The sequence below is a fragment of the Pagrus pagrus genome, assembly GCF_965226575.1.
Source record: "Pagrus pagrus genome assembly, chromosome: 19".
Taxonomy (NCBI): domain Eukaryota; kingdom Metazoa; phylum Chordata; class Actinopteri; order Spariformes; family Sparidae; genus Pagrus; species Pagrus pagrus.
This window is the reverse complement of record NC_140203.1, coordinates 25,988,913-26,014,864: the sequence shown is the minus strand read 5'-3', so window position 1 is coordinate 26,014,864 and position 25,952 is coordinate 25,988,913. Positions and strand designations below refer to the sequence as shown.

At 41.4% G+C, this 25,952-nt stretch overlaps 1 protein-coding gene across 2 annotated transcripts in view; it reads left to right on the top strand.

Annotated features, from left to right (window-relative positions):
* Positions 1–25,952, top strand: part of tln1 (talin 1) — an 87,110-nt gene that overhangs the window by 21,230 nt on the left and 39,928 nt on the right. For both annotated transcript variants that reach the window (XM_084383411.1, XM_084383412.1), the window contains exons 4-28: positions 1,263–1,360; positions 2,685–2,814; positions 3,080–3,232; positions 3,720–3,862; positions 5,989–6,116; positions 6,232–6,292; positions 6,445–6,549; positions 7,060–7,215; positions 8,758–8,859; positions 10,027–10,103; positions 10,527–10,707; positions 14,958–15,071; positions 15,189–15,297; positions 17,181–17,389; positions 17,482–17,580; positions 18,146–18,313; positions 18,468–18,762; positions 20,420–20,586; positions 20,698–20,826; positions 21,621–21,734; positions 22,178–22,291; positions 22,998–23,132; positions 24,410–24,538; positions 24,655–24,757; positions 25,238–25,446. In XM_084383411.1, the coding sequence (XP_084239537.1) occupies positions 1,263–1,360; positions 2,685–2,814; positions 3,080–3,232; positions 3,720–3,862; positions 5,989–6,116; positions 6,232–6,292; positions 6,445–6,549; positions 7,060–7,215; positions 8,758–8,859; positions 10,027–10,103; positions 10,527–10,707; positions 14,958–15,071; positions 15,189–15,297; positions 17,181–17,389; positions 17,482–17,580; positions 18,146–18,313; positions 18,468–18,762; positions 20,420–20,586; positions 20,698–20,826; positions 21,621–21,734; positions 22,178–22,291; positions 22,998–23,132; positions 24,410–24,538; positions 24,655–24,757; positions 25,238–25,446 (3,428 nt within the window). The remainder of the gene's footprint in view (positions 1–1,262; positions 1,361–2,684; positions 2,815–3,079; positions 3,233–3,719; positions 3,863–5,988; positions 6,117–6,231; positions 6,293–6,444; positions 6,550–7,059; positions 7,216–8,757; positions 8,860–10,026; positions 10,104–10,526; positions 10,708–14,957; positions 15,072–15,188; positions 15,298–17,180; positions 17,390–17,481; positions 17,581–18,145; positions 18,314–18,467; positions 18,763–20,419; positions 20,587–20,697; positions 20,827–21,620; positions 21,735–22,177; positions 22,292–22,997; positions 23,133–24,409; positions 24,539–24,654; positions 24,758–25,237; positions 25,447–25,952) is intronic.

Genomic DNA, 25,952 nt, shown 5'->3' with positions numbered 1-25,952 from the left:
AAAAGCTTCCATTGTGGAATTAGGAGAAACTTTGTGAAATGCTGTCTACAACAAATCCTTAACTATTTGGACCTTCTTTTTAATTCATCAAACAATAAACATGAAGATGTTTCTTTATTCATTTATCTGTTTGTCCCATGGATGTACGTATGTATTAAAGCTTTGTTTTAATCCACCTTTGAGCGTGGCTGTTCCAAAGCTAACCATAACTATGTTTTGCCTCCTTACGATGTTGGACATAATCTAGCATAATCGTACCCTTATCCAAGCCCTTCGGTTGCTTGTTTTGGACAATGTTACAGAGACTGAGATTGAGAAGCAGGTTTGTACTCCTCACATTTGTAGGTATGTAATAGGGATGCAACAATATTCAATATTTTATCAAACCGTTCAATACGCCCTGTTAGGTTCAATACACAAAGGCAAACAATACATGGGTGGGCTCATTCTTTGTGGTTTTGAACGCTTCATCACCCATTAGCATTAAAAAACTTGCCCCATGTCCCTTTAACATTAAGAGTAATTCTCATCACATGTAAATAACTGTTAAGATAAGATGTATGCAGTCCAATGTGTCAACTCACAAAATACAATAATTTCCAAAAGGTGGTGAGCGTGTGGAGGTTTGAGCTAATATTGCTCTCGGTGTAAAATTAGTACAAAGCAACCATGGAGTGGAATGCAGGAAAGAATGTCCAACAGTAGATGAATTGCGGCCTTGCTACCTTTGTCTAGCTGATTACAGGCTCTTAAGATGTGCTGCAGTTGAAAACATCACTCAAAGCTGTCAACTCCCTGCTACACAGATAAATCAGCTGGTGTGCATGCAGAGTTATGTCTTATTACACAAGCTGTTTCAACAGCAGCTCTCTCCATTGCTTGTTCGAACCTGCAAGTCATTTTACATCCCAAAGACAAAGTCAGTATCTCTGCCTCTGCCTAATTCAACAGCTTGTTTCTACTCTTCAGCATGATAAGTGGTCCACTTGTCTGGTCTTGCACTCTTGAGAAAAGTGGTCACATTTTGAAATGTGTAACATGATATGTTTGAAGCAGATGTATGTGTTGAAACAGATGCTGATTATCCAGCGACCCACTGACCTAATTAACATGGACAAAAAGAAAGTGCACATATTTTATAAGTCACATCCAGCACAAGTACTTGAGATAATAATAGCTCCATAGTGGCAGAATAGCCACATGCTGTTGTATGCCAAGAAACACACTTGTGCCTCACTCAGTATTTCTGTTTCCCTTTGCAGCCAATGACTATGGGTTATTTCTGTCTGATGAAGACCCAAAGAAAGGCATCTGGCTCGAGGCAGGAAAGGCCCTGGACTACTACATGTTGAGGAATGGGGTAAGTCACTCTAGCACACACTCTTCACAGCATTGAATGCAACAAATACTTAAACTTCTATAGAGACATTTTATTCATTTTCAGGTTCATATCTGTACTTTTCACGTCTCAAGAATAGGTTTACATGCTTTAATTCTTGAAAAAAAACACAGCACTTTTCTCATGCTGTCCATTGCTCCATATTCACCCTCTGTCTGAAACACTTCAATTAAACTCAGTTCTCCTTAAGGCCCACATCCAGGAAGGCCCAATCTGTCCTGATTTGTCAGCTCACACAGGCCTGAGCCAGCACCGCTCATCATTTCTCAGGTCAACTCCGCTGGTGTTTTTAGCTTCCAGTTAGCTTCACTTTTACCTGGACTATCACCCCAACTATCACTTCACCCTCGCACATGTTAGAAAAGGAATATGATCCATATTAGCCTTCGCCTCACTGTCCAGCAGGCCAAGTAAGTTACAGTTCTGTAACTTTCGTATGGTGTTAGCAAGCTAACTGCTGGTTGCTAAGCAAAGTTTCAAACAGTTGCCAAGCAAATTAATTCCTGCAGTTGACTGTTTCTTTATCGGACATACAGTAGCTATATCATCATCTCCAGAGCATGGAGGTGCGTGTTGCTGCTGTGTGTAAATTTACTTAATAGACATGCTCTGGAGATGATGATATAGCTACTGTAGGTGTGCACTCACACCTGTAAAGTGCAACGGCCTGCATAGAGTGATAGATACTCAATCACCTCTCCTAGTTTGGTTGTATGTACTGTATGTGTGTTGTCTTCTCATAAAGTATAGAGCAGTGGACAACAGATACTGTTAGAAGCTCTCATCTTTATTTAAAGATAAATGCAGACTGATTTAATGACATTCCTGCTTTTCATGAAGTTGGATGTTATCTCTGATGCTGATTTAAACACATGGTTTGGCTGCTTAGTGTTTGATTAAAACTATTTATTCTATTTATTAATTCAGTTTTTCTGCACAAAAATGTAGCTTGCTCTTCTTGATAAAATCACCAAAATGTGCCAGTCTATTCTCACTACAAAGTCTTAGACACTGCTGCCTCATTTGAACAAACCTCTCACCTGCTTGTGCCACTCCTCCCACCCTCTGAGACAGGCAAAGCCAGTGTTGGGTCAGAACAAAATACCAAACTGTAACAGCACTGCTTGTGCTCGAGACTAGAATAGTTAACTTCTGTGAATATCATAATCAGTTCTGGATTGTTCAGAGGATTTCAGAGTATCATGAATGATCAAGTCTGAACATCTGTCAGGAATGTTGACATCTAGTAACACAGAGCTCCTGACTTGTGTCCTCTGTCTTTCAGGACACTCTGGAGTACAAAAAGAAGCAGAGACCTCTGAAGATTCGCATGCTAGACGGCACAGTGAAGACTGTCATGGTTGATGACTCCAAGATTGTCAGTGACATGCTCATGACCATCTGTGCGAGAATAGGTCAGCTTTGTCACACAGCTCACACTTCACCTGGACAACTGATGTTTAGATGGAATTATTTCTGCCTACTAACTGATTTCTTCCCTAATGACATTCTGTGTGTCTGTCCATCAGTACATCACCACTATATATTGACGTTCTATTGATGCTGGTTTACTGGTCATTTGTTATGAAAGCTGCTATTAATATAAGTAATCCTCAACTTGTGCTTGTGCCATGTGAAAGTGAAAGCAAATGTAGTAACCTGAATCTGTTTGTGGATTAGGCATTACAAACTATGATGAGTACTCCCTGGTGCGAGACACTGGTGAGGAGAAGAAGGAGGAGACCACAGGCACCCTGAAAAGAGACAAGACTCTGCTGAGAGATGACAAGAAGATGGAGAAGCTGAAGCAGAAGCTCCACACAGATGATGAATGTATGACAAGCACAAGTCTTCGCACTAACTGTCTTTAACACACTTAATTCATGGCCTGTAGTTTCACAGGGGTAACATGATGAAGGTGACCAACAGCAACCCATTTTCATGGTTTCACTGGAAGTCAGGGTCTCCCATTTGTGTTGAAGATTCAACTTTATTGATTGTGGTGATATGTTATGAATACTGTGCTGACATCATTGATGAGTCACCACCTGTGACAGACAGTCTAGCAACCGAGTCGGTTACATAGTAATGACCTGTTGGATGGTTAGAGGTTATTCAAAAATAGCATACAAGTAAAGCTAATATAAAAGCTATATTGTGTTTATGCCTGACAAATAGCAAAGCCTGCAGCACTGATCAACCATCTTTAACCACATTTCTTTAAAGCGCCTGTCTCTTGTCTGCCAACACATTTTACAGAGAGTACAGAGACCACTAAATCACTACTACATCAGTTTATTTGGTTGATGTTTTTCCTCAGTGAACTGGTTGGACCATGGCAGGACGTTGAGGGAACAGGGTGTGGAAGAGACAGAAATGTTGCTGCTTAGGAGGAAGTTCTTCTACTCAGACCAGAATGTGGACTCCAGGGACCCCGTCCAGCTAAACCTGCTCTATGTACAGGTACACAAACTAATATCATACACGCAATAATTGGTTTTCCTCACAGCCAAATAAACAACATTGAGCCACCATGAGTGGGCCCACAGCCATAGGGATAGTCATTGGAAATGGATGAACAGGGCACAGTGGCAAGCAAAATTGTAAGCAACTTTGTAGTTCTTCTGGGGCTCAGAAACCTGCCTGCTGATCTGAACTTGAATGGTGCTTTGTTAACAGACTTCTGTACTAGTCATGGATTGGCCAAAACAAACACCATGTTCACACAAGAAGTGGTTCGTAAGTGTAATTGATACCAGAGCCACCACCCATGATGAGTTAGATAGGATGGCGGGGATGCTGCTGTCCCTGTCCGGTGGGTCTTCAGATCCTGCCTCCAGAAGAATGTCTCACGCATCCTGGGGGAGGTTAGAGACGTAGAATCTGAGTGTCCAGCAACTTCACTGTAGAGGCAGCTGCTAGGAACTGTTGTCAAAAGGACATTGGTGCCTGTCGTGGCAGTATACTCAGACCTCACTGGTAGCCGTCAAACTGAAGAATGAGACCCCATAGACTTGGTTGGCCCAGGGGACTCCTGAAGCAGCAGACAGATACCAGGAGGGTATAAGGTCTGCAGCTTTGGCGATCCCTGAGGCAAAAGAGTTCAGACTATGGGGATGGTCTTTTGGTTGGCCTCAAAGAATGGCTGGCAAACATTTGATGTATCAGGAAGGCAAAGTAGGGCTTGGCCTGCTAACCCGGATTGGGGATATTGTCAGGTGGTAAAAAGAGCACTTTTGAGGAACCACTGAACCTGATGAACATGAGGCAGAGTCTGAAGGCTCAGGGTAAGACTCACACATATCCCTGGCAGAGGTCCCTGTAGTAGTCATGAAGATCCGTGGCTGAAAGGCACCAAGTGGATGAGATTTGCCCTCTGGGTCGGGGTAGAGGTGCTGTCCAAGGTGAAGGAGTTTAAGGGCGCACTCGCACTTGTCCCACTTGCTCTGTACTGTGCCGAAGCACGTTTGCGCCTCCTCTCCAGTCCCCCGCTGGCCTGCACTCACATTGCTCCAGCCGCAACCGGGCCTGAGCCTGGTTACCTCTTGTACACAGTCATCATGTGACTCGACTGTCGCAGCACAGTGGAGAACAACACGTGGACATGACTTTACTGAGTTTTTGTGGCTTATTTTGTGTCGTTTTGGTCATAGACGGCCCTCTCCCAGTCCTGGATTTTTTGATTGTGCAAGGCAGCATAATTCACATGATTATCATTATGTCCACTTTGCGCATACATGCTTGTGCTTGAGCAACCGTACCATGCAGAAGAACAAGTCTTCCAACCCTGCCAGGGCCAAGGGGCCATACCGTGCTTGAGTTGTGACGGTACGGAGCGCTCACACTAGTCAAACAAACTGGACTTTCGGGGTCAAACGTGCTTGGGCACGGTACAAATTGCCTAGTGTGAGTGCGTCCAGTCATGCAGCCGCTGCACTGGACCATTGGGATGAAGAGGGAGCTGAAGCGGAAGGCAAAACTTTCAATTTAACAGTCAATCTACATTCCAACCATCACATATGGTCATGAGATATGGGTAGTGACTGAAAGAATGAGATCGCCTAGCTATGGCCTAGAGGCTGTTCTAGGTGGATAACAAGGCAATTAAGGTCATTGCAACCTAATCACAACTAATATAACTGAATGAATAAATGAATTGTATTCATTAATTAAAAGAATACAGCACTTATACACTATAGACAGATTCTACTGTATGTGCGTAACACACCACAGTCTTTTTACAATGAACACCACAGATGGTGAGAATGTTTATACAATGCACATGTACTGTATATATTGTTTGGATACTCCTTCATTCATACATAGCATCAATATGATTTAAGTGGAACATTAATGCTGACACTATCTTTGTTTACCTTTTTAAAAAGATGTAATTTTACGTTTCTTTCAATAGGAGTATATATAGTAACCAAGTAACAGCTGGGACCAGTAGCAATCCTTAGATGGTTTTTGATACTGATGCTGTTTTCATAAAAGTAGTTTTCAGTTGTTCTCCTGATTGATGGTGGATAATATTCTGAGGATTTGTCTCTCTGTCTCTGTGTCCGTCTGTCTCTGTGTGTGGACAGGCCCGTGATGACATTTTGAATGGATCTCATCCAGTCTCCTTTGACAAGGCCTGTGAGTTTGCTGGCTATCAGTGTCAGATTCAGTTTGGAGACCACAATGAGACCAAACACAAGACTGGATTCTTAGAGTAAGCGCTGCTGCTTTCATATTCATATTCACTGTTCACTGTTCAGTCCAGTTCTTTTGCATACATTCATTATTATTTGAGATTTCTGATTCTATTTGAACTCTTTCCTCTTTAGCTTAAAGGAGTTCCTTCCCAAAGAGTACATCAAGAACAAAGGAGAGAGAAAGATCTTCCAGGTAAGAACTGGACTACTGCGTCACACTGCACAGAGATGTTTAATTTTTACCCTTGGTTGGAACTTTAACAGAGAATCAGAGATGCAACAAATACAACATGCAACATTGAATTAATCTACGCCTTTGATTGATTGTTTCATGTGTTTCTGCAGGCACACAAAAACTGTCAGAACATGACAGAGATTGAGGCCAAAGTCAGCTATGTGAAGCTGGCCAGGTCTCTGAAAACCTACGGAGTGTCATTCTTTCTGGTCAAGGTGAGAGGAAAGGGATCAAGTGCATCCCTGAATTACTTGGATTCAGGGATGCACTTGAAAAAAATCCTCTAAACATTTTAATGTTTTATAGAGTACACATCACAAGGAATTTTAGGTTAGTCTGACTCATCCATCATCCATCATTGAGGTGCATTACCTCAACCTACTATGACAAAGCAAGACTGCAAAGGAAAGAAAATGATTTAATAGTCTCTGTATTATTTACCGGATATTATATTATGTGTATTATTAACATGATATCAATATTTCATTTTTAAATATCACAATTATGGACACAAACTCATGTTGTATCCTGTGCGGTTGGTAGTTGCTATTCTGAGGAAAACAGAAAAAACCTGGTTGTTTTTGTATCTAATACCACTAGGAAACACTAGGGGGGATTTGTTTTGTAGACATGCAGCAAAATAGCTGAATAAGAAATTCAAATGCATTAACATTTCTGGTTTATTTCTAGAAAGGACGTTGTAACTTTCCTTAAACTTCCTGCAGGAAAAAATGAAGGGCAAGAACAAACTGGTGCCTCGTCTGCTGGGTATCACCAAGGAGAGTGTGATGAGGGTGGATGAGAAGACCAAGGAGGTGATCCAGGAGTGGAACCTGACCAACATCAAACGCTGGGCTGCCTCCCCTAAGAGCTTCACCCTGGTGAGTACTTCATGGAAAGACAGAACATATCATTGACCCTGAGCTTCTTCACCCAACGAAGTTTTAACAGCCATAACAGCCAGTTGATTTTCTCCCTGTTGTTTGATCTGTTGGTTGGAAACCTGATTTTTTTCAATGTTTTTTTATAGCTTATATAGCAACCGTACCGTATAGCTGGTACTTTCTACGCTATTGCCTCACTCATTAATGGACATTGTATTGTCTTAAACATGGGATTGAAGTACACTGACGTATTTAAGCACTGATTCTTTTGACAACCCTAGCAGAATATCAGTCATAACCGTTTTCGATGTGCAAAGTATTTATACTTTTTTATATCCCACCTCTTACCACAATGCTGTGAATAAATACATAATCAGTACACTTTGCCTTTTTAGCGGTATTTTGTCTTCTTCAGTTAGACAGATATCATGATGTATCGTTAGATGATTGTCTTGCAATGTATCAATTATCGCAGGACCGATGTTTCGTGGTACTATTGTTATTATGGGCAACTTATCTTGAATCATATCGTGAGTTACTCTGTGATTCCCAGATCGGATGTTTTGACTTGTTTGAAAAATAATTGAGTAATTAGACTTGTATTCCTGTGTTTATTGGTTCAAATTCTCTACTAGATATGGGGTTTTTAACTTTAATGTGCTATATTTGTATCTCCCACCTTGGTAGTGTAGCATGATAGAAAATGTCAATGTAAATATTTTAGTAGGAATTTACAAACAGAATATCAATAACTGCATACACGACTCATAAATAAAAAAAACATTTCTGTTTTTTGTACTCTATAAATTCAATGTAAAGACTTTTTTTTTAGTTTTTTTTGGGGCCTTTTCATGGCTTTTTATTGACAGGACAGCTTGAGAAACAGGATGAGTGGGATGGGGGATGACATGCAGCAAATGGCCACAGGCCGGACTCGAGCCCTGGGCCGCTGCACCGAGGGCAGAGCCTCTGTACATGGGTCGCATGCTCTACCAAAGGAGCTACTGGCGCACCCAATATAAAGATTTTTAATGACTGTGCAGATGTTTGTCAAACTGTTGACTGAAGGGGAAACATGCTGTGGGCCTGATATTTCACATTCAATTTTGTCATGTTGTAGGACATCACTACACAGGCAGAAGTAACTGCATTCTCATTACTTGGACAGTACATCACATATTTTACACCTCCAGACTGATGGCTGATTCAGCAATGATGTCAAGAGAAACTGACATTGCTTGGGCTTATGGTGCAGAGGAAAAATGTCCAATTTCTCCATATCTGTTTCTCCTTAAATAATCTTTTCCTCGTATCTTTTCCTTCCCTCCTCAATGGGATCAAGATGCATGGAATGTTATCACATCCGTTAGTTTGTTAAGCCAGAGAAAAAATGCATCAAGTGTCCCCAGCTGGACTCGAGCCAGGGATGTTCTCATTCATGGTCTTAACCGGCTAAGCCATTGTAACTCCTAAGCTACAAGGAAGCCCCCTGCATATGTGAATCTTTTAATGCAAGGTTGTTCTTTGCTCTGCTTCCAGGACTTTGGAGACTACCAGGATGGTTACTACTCTGTGCAGACCACTGAGGGGGAGCAGATAGCTCAGCTTATTGCTGGTTACATCGACATCATCCTCAAAAAGGTAAAAGTCAGTAATAATATGGGACTGACATATTATACACTTACATGGTTGTTTAAGGTATGCCTACTTCATTTTTGAAAAATATAAAACATTTTTTTATAAAAATATATACATTTGAAATACATTAAAAGAAAAAATGGCGTTAATATCACACTTGTTACCATGTATCTTTTTAAAGAGAAATTTGAAAATGTAAATGTTATCAGGGCATTAAACAAATTATCTATTTAACTTGATTTAACAAATCAACATTCGATAATCTAACATGGCAAAGCCATCAGTGCTGAAAAATAAAGTTTGAAATTGAATCGTGACCCCCCATTCCTTATTACAGAGAAACAGCTGGTATAAGTGCCTCTAGGAGCTTTACCGTGAATGTAAATAGCAGAAAAAAATGACTATACAGACAGCAAGGTGACAGTGTCCATGTTAATCCAAACAGTAGTTGACTTAATCAACCTGAACAATAAACTGTGGGGCCCATAAGGAAGGAAGGATGGATGCTTTGCTCAAAATTTGTCCACCATTTTTTCCTAGAATACATTAAAAACATATTCCGGGTCCTAATCCATTTATGTTTAAAAGACAAACCTTTTCAATTGTTATGTTGGTTAGTGAATGCCCACATAGTCATCTCCCTTTCTCTGACTGTTTGAACACCAGCCCTGATGGACACTGTCAAACTTCTGGGTAGGAGAGGTAATATGGAGTTTAGTGATACCACATTAAGCCTGTTGGATATCCACTCCTAATGCATTTGATGGAAGGGGGATGAATGAAGAATTTCTTAGAAATGTAATTTTGTTGACACCCTGATGTTGTAAATGACGGTGCTCACTCTTTATCTTGTCTCATTACTGTATTGCTCGTTATGTTGCAATGATGTCGAGCTGCTGATATTGTAACTGCACGGAGTCCCTTCTGTTGTAGACATCCTCTTTCTCACTTGCTAATTGGATTAAAGACGTTACAATATATGTTGTGCTTACATTTGTTTAATAACCACTCTTCTTAAAGATATACATTGTATTGTAAGAAAATAAACCTGCTCAGTCCCTTAAATGTGCCATAGTCTATGGGTTTTAATGGCTAGCCTTTTCTAAATCCTTTAAATTACATTTTGTATGGTCCAGTGGTCACTACTGATGTCATTACTGTCTTTGACAGAAAAAGAGCAAAGACCACTTTGGCCTGGAGGGAGATGAAGAGTCAACGATGCTGGAAGACTCTGTTTCACCCAAAAAGTAAGTGTGTGTGTGTGTGTGTGTGTGTGTGTGTGTGTGTGTGTGTGTGTGTGTGTGTGTGTGTGTGTGTGTGTGTGTGTGTGTGTGTGTGTGTGTGTGTGTGTGTGTGTGTGTGTGTGTGTGTGTGTGTGTGTGTGTGTGTGTGTGTGTTTTACTGATACAGCATACTACGATTACTAATCATTTACAGAAATTGAGTAACCAGTAAATACTGATAGTTTTTATGTATTCATCAATCTCTTTAAACAGTGTCACGACTAGTGACTAGTTGTTATAATCAAGAGAGACTCTAAGACTTAGTAAAAACAATATATAGTGATGGTGCATATGGACTACCTCCACTTCCCGACTTCCTGGGTGAAACTCTATATTTGCCACGAAAGTAATTTCTCTCTTCCTTTTCCTTTTGTAACAACACTCCAGGTCCACAGTGCTGCAGCAGCAGTTTAACAAGGTGGGCAAGGTGGAGACAGGCTCAGTGGCCCTGCCGGCCATCATGCGTTCAGGAGCTGGAGGCCCAGAGAGCTTCCAGATGGGCTCTATGCCTCAGGCCAAGCAGCACATCACCAGTGGGCAGATGCACAGAGGACACATGCCTCCACTGGTAAAGCAATAACAAATATCACAAAAGGCTTGAATTGGCAGAATGTGACTCAAAATTAACTTTGATCACAACTCTCTGCATCTGTTCTGTACTGCACTGTAATGTTCTGTAAGAACTTGGATAGAACAGGTGTACAAATGTACACTATGAGGCATTTTGAAAATACAGAAGAGAGAACCGCACCTCCTCAGCCTTGATACAATGATGGTTTGTTTTACAAAACCCAGTCATAGTGTATGTCTGAGCAAAGACTTCCTCTTCTGTGCACTAGGGATTAATATTTTTCTTGAAAATGAGACAAGCTCTATCCTAGGAACACATGTACTGTATTCTTGGAACCAAAATGCAGTAAGGAGAAATATACATAATTTGCATTACATTATATTGTAATTAAACATTATTATAACATTATTATTCGAAATTTCCCTCGCGATAAATAAATCATCCGTCTGTCCATCCAAATGTAAAATCTGTCAAGACTGGAAATCCCAGTGAACAATCATGCCTTTCAAACAGATTGTGACAGCAAGAAAACACAAGAGAGAAAAGAACAGGAGGAGAAGGTAGCAAAGCATCTAGAATTAGATTCCTGGCTTTTTTATTTAGAGTAGCAGCATGCAGCAGTTCAGCTGGTCTGTCAACAACTATGCAGCAGGTAAAGATAGCAAGCTACATATAATGTTAATCCCAAATAATTGTAACAGTAGGTACGCTACGCTAGGCTATTAGATAATAAGCAGGCTATTCCAAGCAGTGGATAATCCTTTAATTTCCATATTATATTTCAGCACTTAATTGCTTTTATGCATTAGGCTAAGTAACTCATACGACTATAAAATCCAACACATTGTTGGTAAAATACATATGCCTAATGATGTGTGCACATGCTTATTAACTTGTAACTAGCGTGCACTGGGGCCCTTCGTATCTCCCTTACACCACTGCTGCAATTTCTTCAGAAATGTCCTCCTTCAGTGCTGACTTCTTAGTTTTCTTCTGTACGTTTATTGGTTGACTTCTACTTGTGCATACCTTCTGCTACAGAAACTATTCCATATCAGAATGGTCAGCCCAGTAATTGTTAAAAATTGTCTCACTTCAACCCCTCACTCTATTTCACACTGATGTGTTTAAGCAGTAGGACTTGAAGATTTTGAATAATTCTACCTCAAAGTACCAAGAGAGCCCTTCAAGTCATAGCTTTGTGCTTGAGTGAAATGACAATTGTGGGGACTTTTTAAACTGTGATCTTGAAGCCGTTTTTTACTTCATAATTTTACAAATTGCATATCAATATTACCATTACGGCATGGCGAAGGCCGATGTGACGCCATGAAACAGGAAATTGCTTTAACTCCACCATACATGGTTGAATCTGTCTTGAAGAAATTGGGTACGTCTCATTTTTCTTATTTGTCGTTTCCTCACTCCTTGATTCTCACTTGAACCGGAAGTTGTTCCTGACTGGCGTCTTGCAGGCCATCCCAAAGCTTTTATTTGTGCCTCAAGGAGCAAGGAGTGAGGACACATGAGAGTAGCATTCACAGAAGTCTTTCTGCCCGCTGACACACCCTGTTAGTTATTCATTGGATGCTGCAGCAGATCAGACTGATCTTATACATCACAACATCACTGGAGTTTCATACCAGAATGAAGACAGATAACACATTAAACTGAAGTATTTCACCCTCAAGTTATATATTTAGTTTGTTTTAACTTTAAGTTAAAATGTGTCAGCATGATCGAAGGTGAACAAAAGCACCACAAACGACTTTCTTTATTTATAAGAAACATTCTTTTCATGACCTGTTTTAAACACATGAGGCTGATCATTCCTGAGCCTTGGGTTTGATGTGTAACATCATTTCAATTTTTCCTGAAACATTTTGCCTAAAAATAAAGTTTCCAGTGTTCAAAAGACACCATAATCCCATTCTGGGTTATTAAATGATTATTTGACAATCACAATATATATATAACATAAATGCAGACTGCATTAATTCATGTGCAGGTGTTTGTTAAACAGGTAACAGACAGAAAATCACAGTTGCAGTTTGAACTTTAAGGTTGTGGGTTCTCAAAAGATCCAGATCCAGCTGTCAGTCTATCCAGAAATGAGCCTTTGAACAAAAACAATTGATCATCCAGCAAAAGTATTTGCAGTCTGCTTTTAAAGGTATTTAAACTTTTAAAAAGGACATGATTGGTTATATATGCACAGACAGCAGATGAAATAATAATAAGTCATAAGAATAACTGCAAAAAAAATCACATCTTTGTTTAAACCCATTCCTAAATTGAGTGTAGCACAGTCTAATTAACAAGTGTAGGCCCAAACTATATTCCCTATTACTTTAATCATGTAAATTTATTTTACTGATTACACTGTACACTGCAAAAACACACTTTTGCGGCAGTGATGCACTGATCAAAGGTATATCCATTGACACTGCGGAAAATCTGTGGAATGGGCAGTCCAGGTCATATAACTAAATATTCTAAGAGCAGTTCCTTGTGGGTAAAGTAATACAGGCACGTGGCACATCAGTTTAACTTTATTGATTATTTAAATCTGTTGACAATTATTAGTTTTGTGTTATTATTAAAAAACATAGATAAAATCATTTTGGCAAGGGGCTGTGTGCAGGCACAAATTCATCTGACGTCTCTACAGCTGTTAAAGTCGACTGACGGCTGATCCAGCTGTGATCAGCTGCAGCCGTCATCAGAAACAGACGTCGCTTCATGTGACGCTGCGGAGGAAAGGACGTCTCATTTCTCTATATTTCCTTGTTTCCTCTCTCCTCACACCTCTCCACCAATCCTTGGTAGGAGGGACTAAGACACAAGGAAAAGACGCAAGTGAGAGAGACATAGATACATTAAAGGGAAATGCGAAGTACCCATAGCTATGTCAGTAGTCTGTTATGGTCCTAGCGCCCCCTAGTGGCAAAAGGAAATGACATGTTTTTATACTTCTATGTACTCCTGCTAGCAGGCTGACCTAATCCTGCTAAAATTTTGCGAGAACATCATTAAGGCCTCCATGATGGTATAAAGTGAAGATTCTGAGTTCTCATTCAACACCGATGCAGTGGCAAAGAAATATTCGCCATGAACCAGGAAGTCCTTATAACTCGTGTAAATTGTATAATCCCACCCAAATTTCACGTTTGATCAGGGTCCCGCCATAACACTTCAACATGTCAGTTAGCAGGTATAGTCACAGGGCCACCTTCTGACAACGGGAAATAAGCCTTTCAAAATCATTGAGGCACTCAAGAGGGTGGGTTAAGATGCCTTTAATTAATCTGGCTGTTGAATCACAACAATAGTAAAGACCTGCCTCCTCCCCTTACTGAGTTTTCTATACATCTATGCCTGATAACTTTAGCATGCTGCAACTGCTACTACTGTTAGCCTCTTTGTAATGTTAAGTTATGGGGTATTGGGGGTTACCAGTTCTTATAGCATGTTTATGTTCAGAACTTAAATAAATCTAAATCTTTTGTTTGGAACTCTCTGGTTGTATTTGTTGGGGCACAAAGAACAGCGACATGGCTGGTTGAGAGTGGGATGCCTGAACTGTTAATCACTTCTTCTTCCTGGTTTTCCTCCTGGTGTGCAGGCCATGGCTTGTGGCTTTTGGTTGACTAACATATGCCTCGTCTGGTCTTCTTCCTTGTCTTCGTATTCTGTACTGTAATTTTGCGGCCATTTTGTACTGCCCTGATGAATGCCTTAATGGCTGAAATGCATAGGCATGTTTTTACTATTGTTCTGATTCAACAGCCAGATTAATTAAAGGCTTTTTAACTCATTACCCTCTTGAATGAATCAAACTTTTTCTACAATTTTGAAAGAACAAGATCCCTAAACTGATGAGCACCAGAGGGACACCATTTTCCACAACCAAGCAGCTCTCCTTGCATTCTGTTTTTTGACCGAGGATATTAGCCTGTCTGGCAATCATTATTTCTTTTTCTTGACATTTTCATGGTACGGTCTATCCTTGACATGCTTAGTTTTCTGTAGTGCCACATACTGGACACTTGAAGTTACTTTGACTCTTTTGCACAGTGTCCAAAACACATGGGTATATCTGCAACCCTGCGCGTTGGGGCGTGCCACGGCCCGTTCATCACTGCTTGTAGTTTTAATTGATATTGAGACCACATAAATATTTTAGAAACGGTATTAACTTTAACACAATAGGTCATATCAGTGACAGCACTTTTTTGTGTCCACAGACTTCAGCACAACAAGCCCTGACTGGAACCATCAACTCCAGTATGCAGGCTGTCCAGGCTGCCCAGGCCTCTCTGGATGACTTCGATACTCTGCCCCCACTGGGAACAGACGCGGTGAGATGAAATCTTTTCTGAGTCCAAGTGGATTGAATTAAGTGCTGATATAAGTACTGAGCAGTCCATTCTATATCTTTGTCACCAGAGGGTTTTCTTCCTTTTCTTTTTATCAAGGCATCTCAAGCATGGCGCAAAAACAAGATGGATGAGTCTAAACATGAGATCCATTCTCAAGTGGATGCCATCACAGCAGGGACCGCATCTATGGTCAACCTCACTGCAGGTAGAAACACTGTGCCTCACCATACCCTGTCCTTATTGCTTCCAGTATGTGTAATGCCAGTGATCTGGAAAATATTATTACTTTTAACATTTCTTTCTGTCAGAAAAGCACCGGCAGAACACTTTGGAGCGCTGAGTTGAAGTGCTTGTGTGGTAAAAGAAAAAAGTCTGTGCACGTTGGATTTGGTTGACATTAGCTAAGGCTCTGATAACAGAGGGCTTACAACATGCAGTGTCTGGCCGATCTGCTCCCACTAATGGGCTTTTCTGTCTTGCTTATGATCGTTTCTGTCTGATAAATGTCAGAGTTGACAGACACAGCCAGAGCAAGCTTATCCTGTATTTTCTTGGTTACCAGGGTGACTGGTGATGAGTCCTACCTGATCTAATATATGATTGGTTGCCTGATTAAGAGCGACAGTGTGTTGACCCCACGGCCTTTCTCATAAATTGAGAGATTATCAACTAGAAGCACTTTGAGTGGCTGCACAACAAAGGCAGAACGCTCTGAAAAAAAAAAAGATGCTGGTGCAGCACTTTCTCTCTCTGCGGCAGGATGCTGCTGCATATCCACTGTCCTCATTGGGACCAACTTACAAAAGTTCTTTGGGCTCAGAAATAAATGTTAGATGGACACGGGCCCTTAAAGAGCACTTTCTGCATTGATGTAAAAGAAGAAAAAGAAAAGAAAGAAGAAAAAAGTACTCAGTACATAGAGTCATCACTGATGGGTACAACAGACTGGAAACTGCTTTTCAATGACTCTTTAATGACTAAAGAACTATTGACCTGATGACAGATGTTCTCTGTGTGAAACACTGAAAAAAAAAAAAAAATTAGTTTGACTGTCTTAATGAACAGGTCTTCCCCATTTACAATCCAGTGCAGTTTGTGTATAGAACAGTTGGTGCTGATGACACACTGCCTTACATATTAAACATTATCTGCACACGTGGGAATAGCTGGGAGCTCTGTCTAAGTCAATAATAAATTCCACACATCACTAGGCAATGAAGCAGCTGCTGAGGCTCTCATCAGTACAGTGAGTTACAACAGTGAGTCAGCACAAATAAAACACCTACTATATCTGAACGACATTCTCAGAGTCTTTTGAACCTGAATTCTTCCACAATCTGCTCTAGGAGCAACTTCTCTGCTCATTAATTCTCAGAGAATGACACAACCAGTGTTTTTACCCCTGTAACCAGCGCACTCAGCCTCGCTGTTGGCCATGCACAATAATGGGTGTGTTTTATTTGGGTCACTTAGTATACTTGCCAGGTGGTAGCATTTTATCAGTGATTAACTTTTTATCTAAGTTGTAATGACGCATCTTGAAATAATGCTGCATATACACACTGCTAAAAGAATGTGGCCATATGCAGCCCAGACCACCTCCAAATGTGGTCTCAATGTGTCACACCTAAGGCCAATGCCAGGTTTAAACAGGGCAGTAGACAAATTAAATTTCATTTTCCAAAGTCAAAGCAATGTGTTGCTAACATCAAGCATGTTTAATAAGGTCGCTTGCTCACTCTGATTTCTGAGTCAGTCTTTGGGGTAGGGCTTCGGGGAAACAAGACAAGTTATGATCAACTCTGGCTGGGTTGCATGGACATGGGTGTTGGAAAACATCTTTTAAAACACCCGATCACCCTTGGTTTCGCCATTAATTAATTATATGTTCCAGTGCAACCTAGCGTGTCTATTTTGAATCCTCAGGGTGAACTCACACTTGGCAATCCATGCCATGCCCAAGCACGTTTGATTCCCAAAGTCCAGTTTGTTTGACTAGTGTGAGCGCTCCGTCTTTCTGTCTTTCTGTCTTACCCATCCATCCATCCATCCATCCATCCATCCTTCCTTACTGTGTTCCTCTCTCAGGTGATCCAGCAGAGACGGACTACACAGCGGTGGGCTGTGCTGTTACCACAATCTCCTCCAACCTGACAGAGATGTCAAAGGGTGTTAAACTGCTGGCAGCGCTCATGGATGATGAAGGAGGAAATGGGCAACACCTGCTGGGTGCTGCCAAGAACCTGGCCTGTGCTGTCTCTGAAATGCTGAAGACTGCCCAGCCTGCAAACACAGAGGTACTGTGTAGCCAAACAACTAGGGAGATGTAGACCTGTTATGTCAACTCTTTGTAGTTTGAGTTAATGTCCATGATATCTTTCGCTTCCAGCCTCGTCAGAACCTGCTGCAGGCTGCAGGAAATGTGGGCCAGGCCAGCGGAGAGCTGCTGTCTCATATAGGAGAGACAGACACTGATCCACAGTTCCAGGTGTGTCCATCTTAACTTTGATCAATGCAGTGTTGCTCTTATTTGTATGCTATTTAATAGCTTTTGATGGTACTTCTTGTTGTGTAGCACTACAAAGATAAACCTGTATGTGTAATGCACAGAAAGTTAGTAAATAAAGTACAGTTGTCAGTTCTTGCTGTGTAGCGCATAGATTTTAAACACCAGATGTAACATCCGGCATGGGATAACTGTCAGCCTTCTTACCTTGGTATTGTTCACAATCACAATTTGTGGGATGCAATAATGATCGTCGGCTGTGATAATTGCTAATTGCTTTACAAAAAGGACCAAAGAGACAAGGTAGGGTGGCATCAATCTCTATATGTCAGTGTGAAGTAGACAAGAGATTTTCTTTTGTACAATTTGGAAAACTAAAACTACAAAAAGGTTCTGAAGTAACTGTTAGGTAGCTTCACCGTTAGCATTGGGCGTTGTGGCCATTATACTACAATGCTAAATTTGGATATGTAACATTTTAATAAAATTCTACCAATAGAGGATGCTACAGTGCTAAGTAAGAATAACTGCTGTGTGTGTTTGACAGGACATGCTGATGCAGCTAGCTAAGGCTGTGGCTAACGCTGCAGCAGCTCTGGTGCTCAAAGCAAAGAACGTGGCCCAGAAGACAGAGGACTCGGCCCAGCAGAACCGGGTCATTGCTGCAGCCACTCAGTGTGCTCTGTCCACATCTCAGTTGGTGGCCTGCACCAGGGTGAGTAGTCTGAGAGATATCTGCTCAGAGCTGGACATTGACCGTTGTATTCTCCATATGAAAGCAGTGGTGAACAATGTTGTTGTTGGAAGTTCAGAACTTGGATTTTCCTTGTGTATGTGGATGTAATTAATTACTTCACACACTTGTCAAGGTGGTGGCTCCAACCATAAGCTCCCCAGTGTGCCAGGAGCAGCTGATTGAGGCAGGCAAGCTGGTGGCCAAGTCGGTAGAAGGCTGCGTGGAGGCGTCACAGGGGGCCACTAATGATGAAGGCCTCCTGAAGCAGGTAGGCGTGGCTGCGACAGGTGTCACTCAGGCCCTCAATGAGCTGCTTCAACACATCAAACAGTATGCCAGTGGAGCCCATCCCATTGGACGCCACGGGGAAGCCACTGACCGCATTCTGGATGTCACGGAGAACATCTTCAGCTCAATGGGAGATGCAGGTAGGTGAAGGGTGCTAAATTCATGACCACAGGGTTTAAACAAATCACATTAGTTTTACTAACAGCTTGAAATAAACATTGTGCGTAAATCTGCCCATGCCCCCAACATCTGCTTTTGGCCAAACATACATACTTGCTCACATTTCAAATAGCAAATATTTTAAATCCAACGCATAGAACCCAAAAACCTCATGAAGTATTGAAATGTGACATAATTAAATAAATGATTTAATGGAGCAATTTTATAAGATATGGCCAGAAATTTGGTTTGAAAGAATTCAAAGAAAGAACTTACATTATCAACAGAGTGTGAAGAGACAGCCATGTTGACATTAGGCCAAAGACGTCTATGTACTGTGTTGCAGAGATGTCTACTTAAGTTGGCACGCTAACCAGGTAGCCCTGGCCCATCCTGTCTCCTAACAGCTCCTGTAGTTTCAGCTGCTAGATGTATGTATGCCAGTTGCGAGTCCAATAATGAACACAATAAACTCACAAAATGTCAAGAAATGAAATACTTTTTCTGTTTTCCTTGCTAAACAGAAAAATACAACTGTACACGTAGACAAGCTTTCACCCGCTGCTTATATCTGACTCTTGCTTCCCCCTATATCTTGTGTCAGATGGCAGCAGGGTGAACAGACTGTGGCGGGGGTGGGTGTTGTCTTTTAGTATACTTTGTGCTCTGTTCAGACAGCTAGATGGGTACCAATGGTGTTTTGGGTGGTTTTAATTCACCTGCTATAGAGCCTTCCTGTCCCAGGCCGTGCACAAACATGCCAGTCAGCCCATTACAGGTTCTCTCTGATGCTGATTCGCAGGAACCTAAAACTGTTCACCTGCTCCACCTCAGCTCCATTGATGTAGACAGGGGTGTGTCTTTGCCTCCTTTTTTCCAAAATCAACAATCAGCTCTTTGATTTTGTTGACGTTGAGCAGTAGATTGCTGTCTGTGCACCACTCTGCAACATTGTTGGTTTCCTCCCACCATGAACTCTCATCCTTGTTTGTAATGAAAAGAATAGTCTCTTTGCTCAAGGCTTCCTTTCTTCCATCCTTGTATCCTGAATGACTTCCTTGTTTCCCCTCCTTCATTGTTTCAGCCACACCATTAATACATTGTTTTGGCTGATTGATTTCAGTGGGTTTCAATGTTGTGATTGAATCCGGCATATTCAAATTCAAATTCAAAAAACTTTGTTTGTCCCCGGGGGGCAATTCAAGGTAAGACGTGGAGCATTTGTACACAACACAACATTTAACAGATATACAGCACAAAGACCTCACCAAGAGGAAGACGGACATTGTCAGAAGAGCATGCATACTAAGAAAACTAGTGGTGCCAAGGGCATTCAGCTAATAGGGATGGTTTTAAATAAATAAATAAATAAGTGGATCTGACTTGTTCTGGCATGTCCCAAGGATGGTAAATCGTATTAGTCTCTGAGGGGCCTGGGCACAGGTTAGGTAACCTTGAGCTCTTTGTCACAATCCTTTGGCCATTCCCAAGCAGTTATTTTGGTTTGTGAGGATGCATTTGCTCTTGTCCGTGGTTTTAATGATATTTGTTTCACTCGTTGCACTCATTCACTGTTACATATTGATGATAGCAGTCGTAAGGGTGGTTCCACATTTTCCCTCTTGTTTCATCCATCAGGTGAGATGGTTCGTCAGGCTCGTATCCTTGCCCAGGCCACATCTGACCTGGTCAATGCCATCAAGATGGATGCAGAGGGAGAGTCAGACCTGGAGAACTCGCGCAAGCTGCTATCAGCTGCCAAGCTTCTGGCTGATGCCACTGCAAAGATGGTGGAGGCTGCCAAGGTCTACCTTTGTCTTTTTCTTTCATATGTCTGCGCTTAACACAATAATATGAACTTCATTTGAGTGGGTCTGTTGTTTAATGTGTAATGACCTGTATGCATTTCCCACCAGGGTGCAGCAGCAAATCCTGACAGTGAGGAGCAACAGCAGAAGTTGCGAGAGGCTGCTGAAGGTCTCCGCATGGCCACCAATGCTGCCGCACAAAATGCTATCAAGAAGCGGCTTGTCAACAAGCTAGAGGTAAAAAGCAAAGTGGCAAAACAAAGAGTTACAGAAATCTTAGTGACATTCACAAGCCCTGATTGTGTTTTTGTGGCCTGTAGGGAATTGTTGGATTGATCAGTGGAAGGCTGCACAACAGTTCCTCATCAGCTTGTCAGAGTGTATTATAGACGGTGATGGATGCAACAATTCCACATCCAACCAGGATGTGTACGTTATACCAACAAGAGGAAAACGTGCATTAGCCAAAATCAGTCAGTAGCCAATTCTATGAAGTGTGAACTTAATTTTTGTAGAGGCACTTCTTCATCAAAGGTCATACGGAGATATGTCTGGTTTTTGGTCCGCTATTACATGCCTCCCATAGACTACAATAGAACTGGCAGTAAACTCTGTCGCCAAAGTCAAATTCATTGACTTAATGTCGCTTCCCTTTTTGTAGGTTCCTTGTCTGTGACCAGACGTTGTGTTGCCACATAACCATGATAACCACAGTTTAGATCTGGCCTTCATTATAAGTCAATATAATATTATGCTTTGGTTCACTTTTACTGTTGGCTGCTGTTTATGTGGTTGAAAGTGTCATTTGAACAAGCATCCCAGTATTAGTTCTGCTAGCCAGCTGATATTAGTTACTGTTGTGCTACTGTAGTGCTGAAGCGCTGCTGTAGAGTTAGTTAGTTGTAGAGTTGGTTAGTTGTAGTCCTCTCTACTTCAATCAGTTCTACAAATCTAAATTATATTTATTACTGGTCATACGCTAGCATGTGTATATTAGTGTTTAAAGCTGGCACATGTCTATTTCCTGTCAGAATGCAGCCAAACAGGCAGCAGCAGCAGCCACTCAGACCATAGCTGCCGCCCAGCACGCCGCCTCTTCCAACAGGAACCAGGCTGCCCAGCAGCAGCTCGTCCAGAGCTGCAAGGTAAACACACTCACTACCTGCCTCTATCAGTTCATCACAGCACACTGCACAGATGGTTTTAAATTCAAAATACCTCTTTTTCATTCTCACTTTTTTCCTGTTCTCTCACTTTCTATATATGAACCTTTCACATTCTTTATTTGCAGGTCCAACTGAAATTCCAAAAGTCATCCACTTCTAAAGTTGGAAACACAGGAGCACAATACTGACTTACATAAAATACATAAAATCAACATTTCTTATTTTTTCCGAATGTTTCTTTGCCCCAAAATATAGTATGAGACATGTACTTTCTAAGTAGGTCTATATGCTGTACCAGAAAAACACCCTTACACCCTTTTATTTCAGTTAGACTTCAAATGAGATTAAAATATACAGGTAGTTCCATTCCATTGTTTAATGTGAGGTTACAGTATATCCTGTGTTTATGTGTGTGTCCTCAGGTGGTGGCAGAGCAGATCCCTCAGCTGGTTCAGGGAGTTCGAGGCAGCCAGTCTCAGCCTGACAGCCCCAGCGCTCAGCTGGCCCTCATCAGTGCCAGCCAGAACTTCCTGCAGGTGACTGTCACACCCAGCTTCATTCACTTGGTGAACAGGGACAACTCAGCAAGATTTTAATAAAGCACAACTTACCATAGTAGTAGTGTAATTGGACAACAGAGAACAGAAAATACATTGAAAGGACAGTAATGGAGATACAGCAGTGATAAATAAGCTTTGTGATTGTTTGGGAGTTATGCAGGTTATGTGATATGTTATGATACCTCATTACCAAGCAACAAAAATGCAACACTGAAAGGTTTAAATGGTGATATGGTGTCTGCCGTGAAAGGTTACCCAACACAAGCGAGCAACATTGAGTTTCTGCAAATATTTTTATCGTGTTCATCAATGACCTGAAATCAGTACAAACACTACATACAGTAATGCTTGGGAAAATGGTGAACAATATAGAACAATGGCTAGTTTCCTATTAAATTAAATGTAGAAATTCATGGTCCAGAGGATTAATCTTAAGTTTTTTGATTGTTTTTCTTATCTGTCACAGCTATTTGATTTCACTGAAGCTACTTGCCACTAATAAGCATTAGGTCATGAACTTTTCTGAAAATATTCATGTCCACAAGAGGTTAAACCATTTGTTTTAACAACACTAGAGGTAAGGTGAAAACCCTAGTTATATAGTAGTATGTAGTAGTTGTTTTTTTTTTTTTAGTTTAGATAGTTTTTGTTTAATAGTTTGTCTCTTCTTCTCCTCTACCAGCCTGGTGCCAAGATGGTTACAGCCTCCAAGGCCACAGTTCCCACCATCACTGACCAGGCATCAGCTATGCAACTCAGCCAATGTGCTAAGAACCTGGCCAGTGCTTTGGCTGAGCTCCGCACTGCATCACAGAAGGTACTACCCATCTATATACATTCTTGATTACAGAGCACCACCGTAAACTGACATTTCATCTAGTTTTTATCAGGTTTAAAGCCATAACTGTACGATACACTTTTTAGATACTGTTGTACCTCGAGATTTTAGCTGGGTAGAAGGTTTCAGTCATTGCATGTTCAGATCATGTACCTGCTGCTGCTTACCTGCTGTTAAAAGCTTGCTTCAACTTGAACAACAAGTTCCGTCTACTATCCTGAGGTCATCCATACTGGCCATAGTCGTTTTGTTTCTCTGCAGAAGCAGCTGTAATCAGACATGCCTCCTTACACTACTTCTAACTGTGGAAGCTGCACCTGCCTCAGCCTTAGTTCAGGAGCTGGCAGGAAGAATATCCATTCTGTATCAGATCCAGGAGGAAGAGAGTCTCCCTAGTATCTTTTGGACCTGCCACAACAGCCATGATGGAACTGGACTTGATTGTTCAGTACACATACTGTATCTTACCTTCCTGACTCTTGCCATTGATCCATGCTCAGAGCTAAGTCAAGAGAATGGGCAGTGGGCAACAGTGTGCAATCCTAGTCCCCTATGTCGCAAGATGAGCAACATATTTAACATCCTTAATGAACAGGATTCACTGTCTGGTCACCTGCAACAGTGCTCATTGTTTAGAGATGAAAAAGCAATAGCACTGACTCCAGCCAATTTGCACACAGCCCAGGTCCATCGTGCCCGTGGAAGTGTAAAAGTATCCTGTTACTCCAATGGTTCACCGCAGAAATTGCACACATCATCGTGCTGTACCCCGCAATCGCTGCACCCTAAATCCTTAAATCCTGTCAAATAATAGGCGACTCCGTTGTGAAACATGTTATCTTGATCACGTGATCATGTGATCCCACAAATCCAACAAGCTATATGCTTGTAGTAGAACACACAGGGGTTGGACCAATCAGCGTCTTTGGAGGAATCACTGGCAGCTACAGAATGACCACCAGGAAGAGTAGTGACTGTTCATGTGAAAACAACAATGGCTGCTCAAGAGCTCAGCGTAATTGCTGCTTTTAGTTTTGTCACAATACTGAAATTTCTAACTTCAATGCAATACCTAGAAAAATATCAATATTCAATAATCAATATTGTATGAGGGGCTCTTGGGAATGAGGGCTATTGTTATTTACTGACTTTAAGAAGAAACATATTGGTTAAGAGCTTAAAAAGGGAGGACAACACAAGTGACACAGTTTCTTAACATGTCACCCCACATTTTGTCTGTGTTTGTGTGGGTGCAGGCTCAGGAAGCATGTGGTCCATTGGAGATAGACAATGCTCTGTCAATGGTCAGAGGTCTGGAGAAGGACATCCAAGAGGCAAAGGCTTCAGCTGACGAGGGCAAGCTCAAACCACTGCCAGGAGAGACGGTGAGATACACACACACATAAACACACGTGGACAGCAGATTACCAAATAGACAAATTAAAGACGTGTACTATATAACAGTTTGGTTCTGCTCATGTCTCCTTGCTGTGTTGTTCAGCTTGAGAAATGCTCCCAGGATCTGGGTACCAGCACAAAGGCTGTGAGCTCAGCCATCGCCCAGCTGCTGAGTGAGGCCACCCAGGGCAATGAGAACTACACAGGTGTGTTTAACATTACCAAACCTAAACAAGAGCAGCAGAAAAATGTAGATGTCACGTCAATGCTTTGACCATCACATCACATCACATCACATCACATCACATCACATCACATCACATCACATCACATCACATCACATCACATCACATCACATCACATCACATCACATCACATCACATCACATCACATCACATCACATCACACCCAGACATGTCAGTCCTTCAGAATGTTTGTATTTCACAGTGCTTTTTACTATCTCACCGTCTTTTTCAGTGCCAGTATTGTTGTTTTAATGTATTTGATGATTTCAAACGAGGTTAAAGGTTGAATGTGTTTATTTCTGTAGGTATCCATGCGGTTATCTATTTTATAATGTCTCCTTTATTTATATTATTTTTTTAAAAACACTTTTGGTCCTCATAGTAACAAATGCATTCATGCAGCATTTATCAAGTTACTCTCCTCCCCCCTGTTGGATTCAGGAATGGCAGCCAGAGATGTGGCTCAGGCTCTGAAGTCCTTGGCCTCAGCTGCCAGGGGAGTCGCTGCCAACACAGGCGACCCACCAGTGCGGAACGCCATGCTGGACTGTGCTGGAGACGTCATGGACAAGTCAGCCAACCTGATTGAAGAAACAAAGAGGGCCATCGCCAGGCCCGGAGATCCAGAAAGTCAGCAGAGACTGGCGCAGGTCAGACACACACTGTTTAGATCATGCTGGCAAAATTACATTTTATATCCTAAAGGTCAAACTTCAGCTCCACTGCGACATCAAAATGTTATTATTCAACACAATAACTTGGTAACAGAAATGAAGGTTGTGACCATATTTCACGTTTGGTCGGATACTGATTTGGTCATGTTAATCTTGGGTGTCCACCTTGAGACTGTGCTGGTTGTAGAGATCTTCTGAGCTGCCGAGTTGGAGATATGTATGAAGCGTGTATGTTTTTTAGCTTCTTTGTGTTCTAACAGAATCTTCTTTATTGGCCAATCAAGAAAAAAAAAATTTAACTGTTTTTTTTGTTTCTCTCAGTGAACTTAAGCAGTAGTCCTCTATAAGCTCATTGGTTTTGCAAATATTGATCCTCAGATGATCATCATTGCACCATGTAATGAAGCTCTTTATCAGTCCTCTGTACTCCTCTGTAAATACATATTTCATATAATATCTACAGGTATGTCAGTATAGTGTGA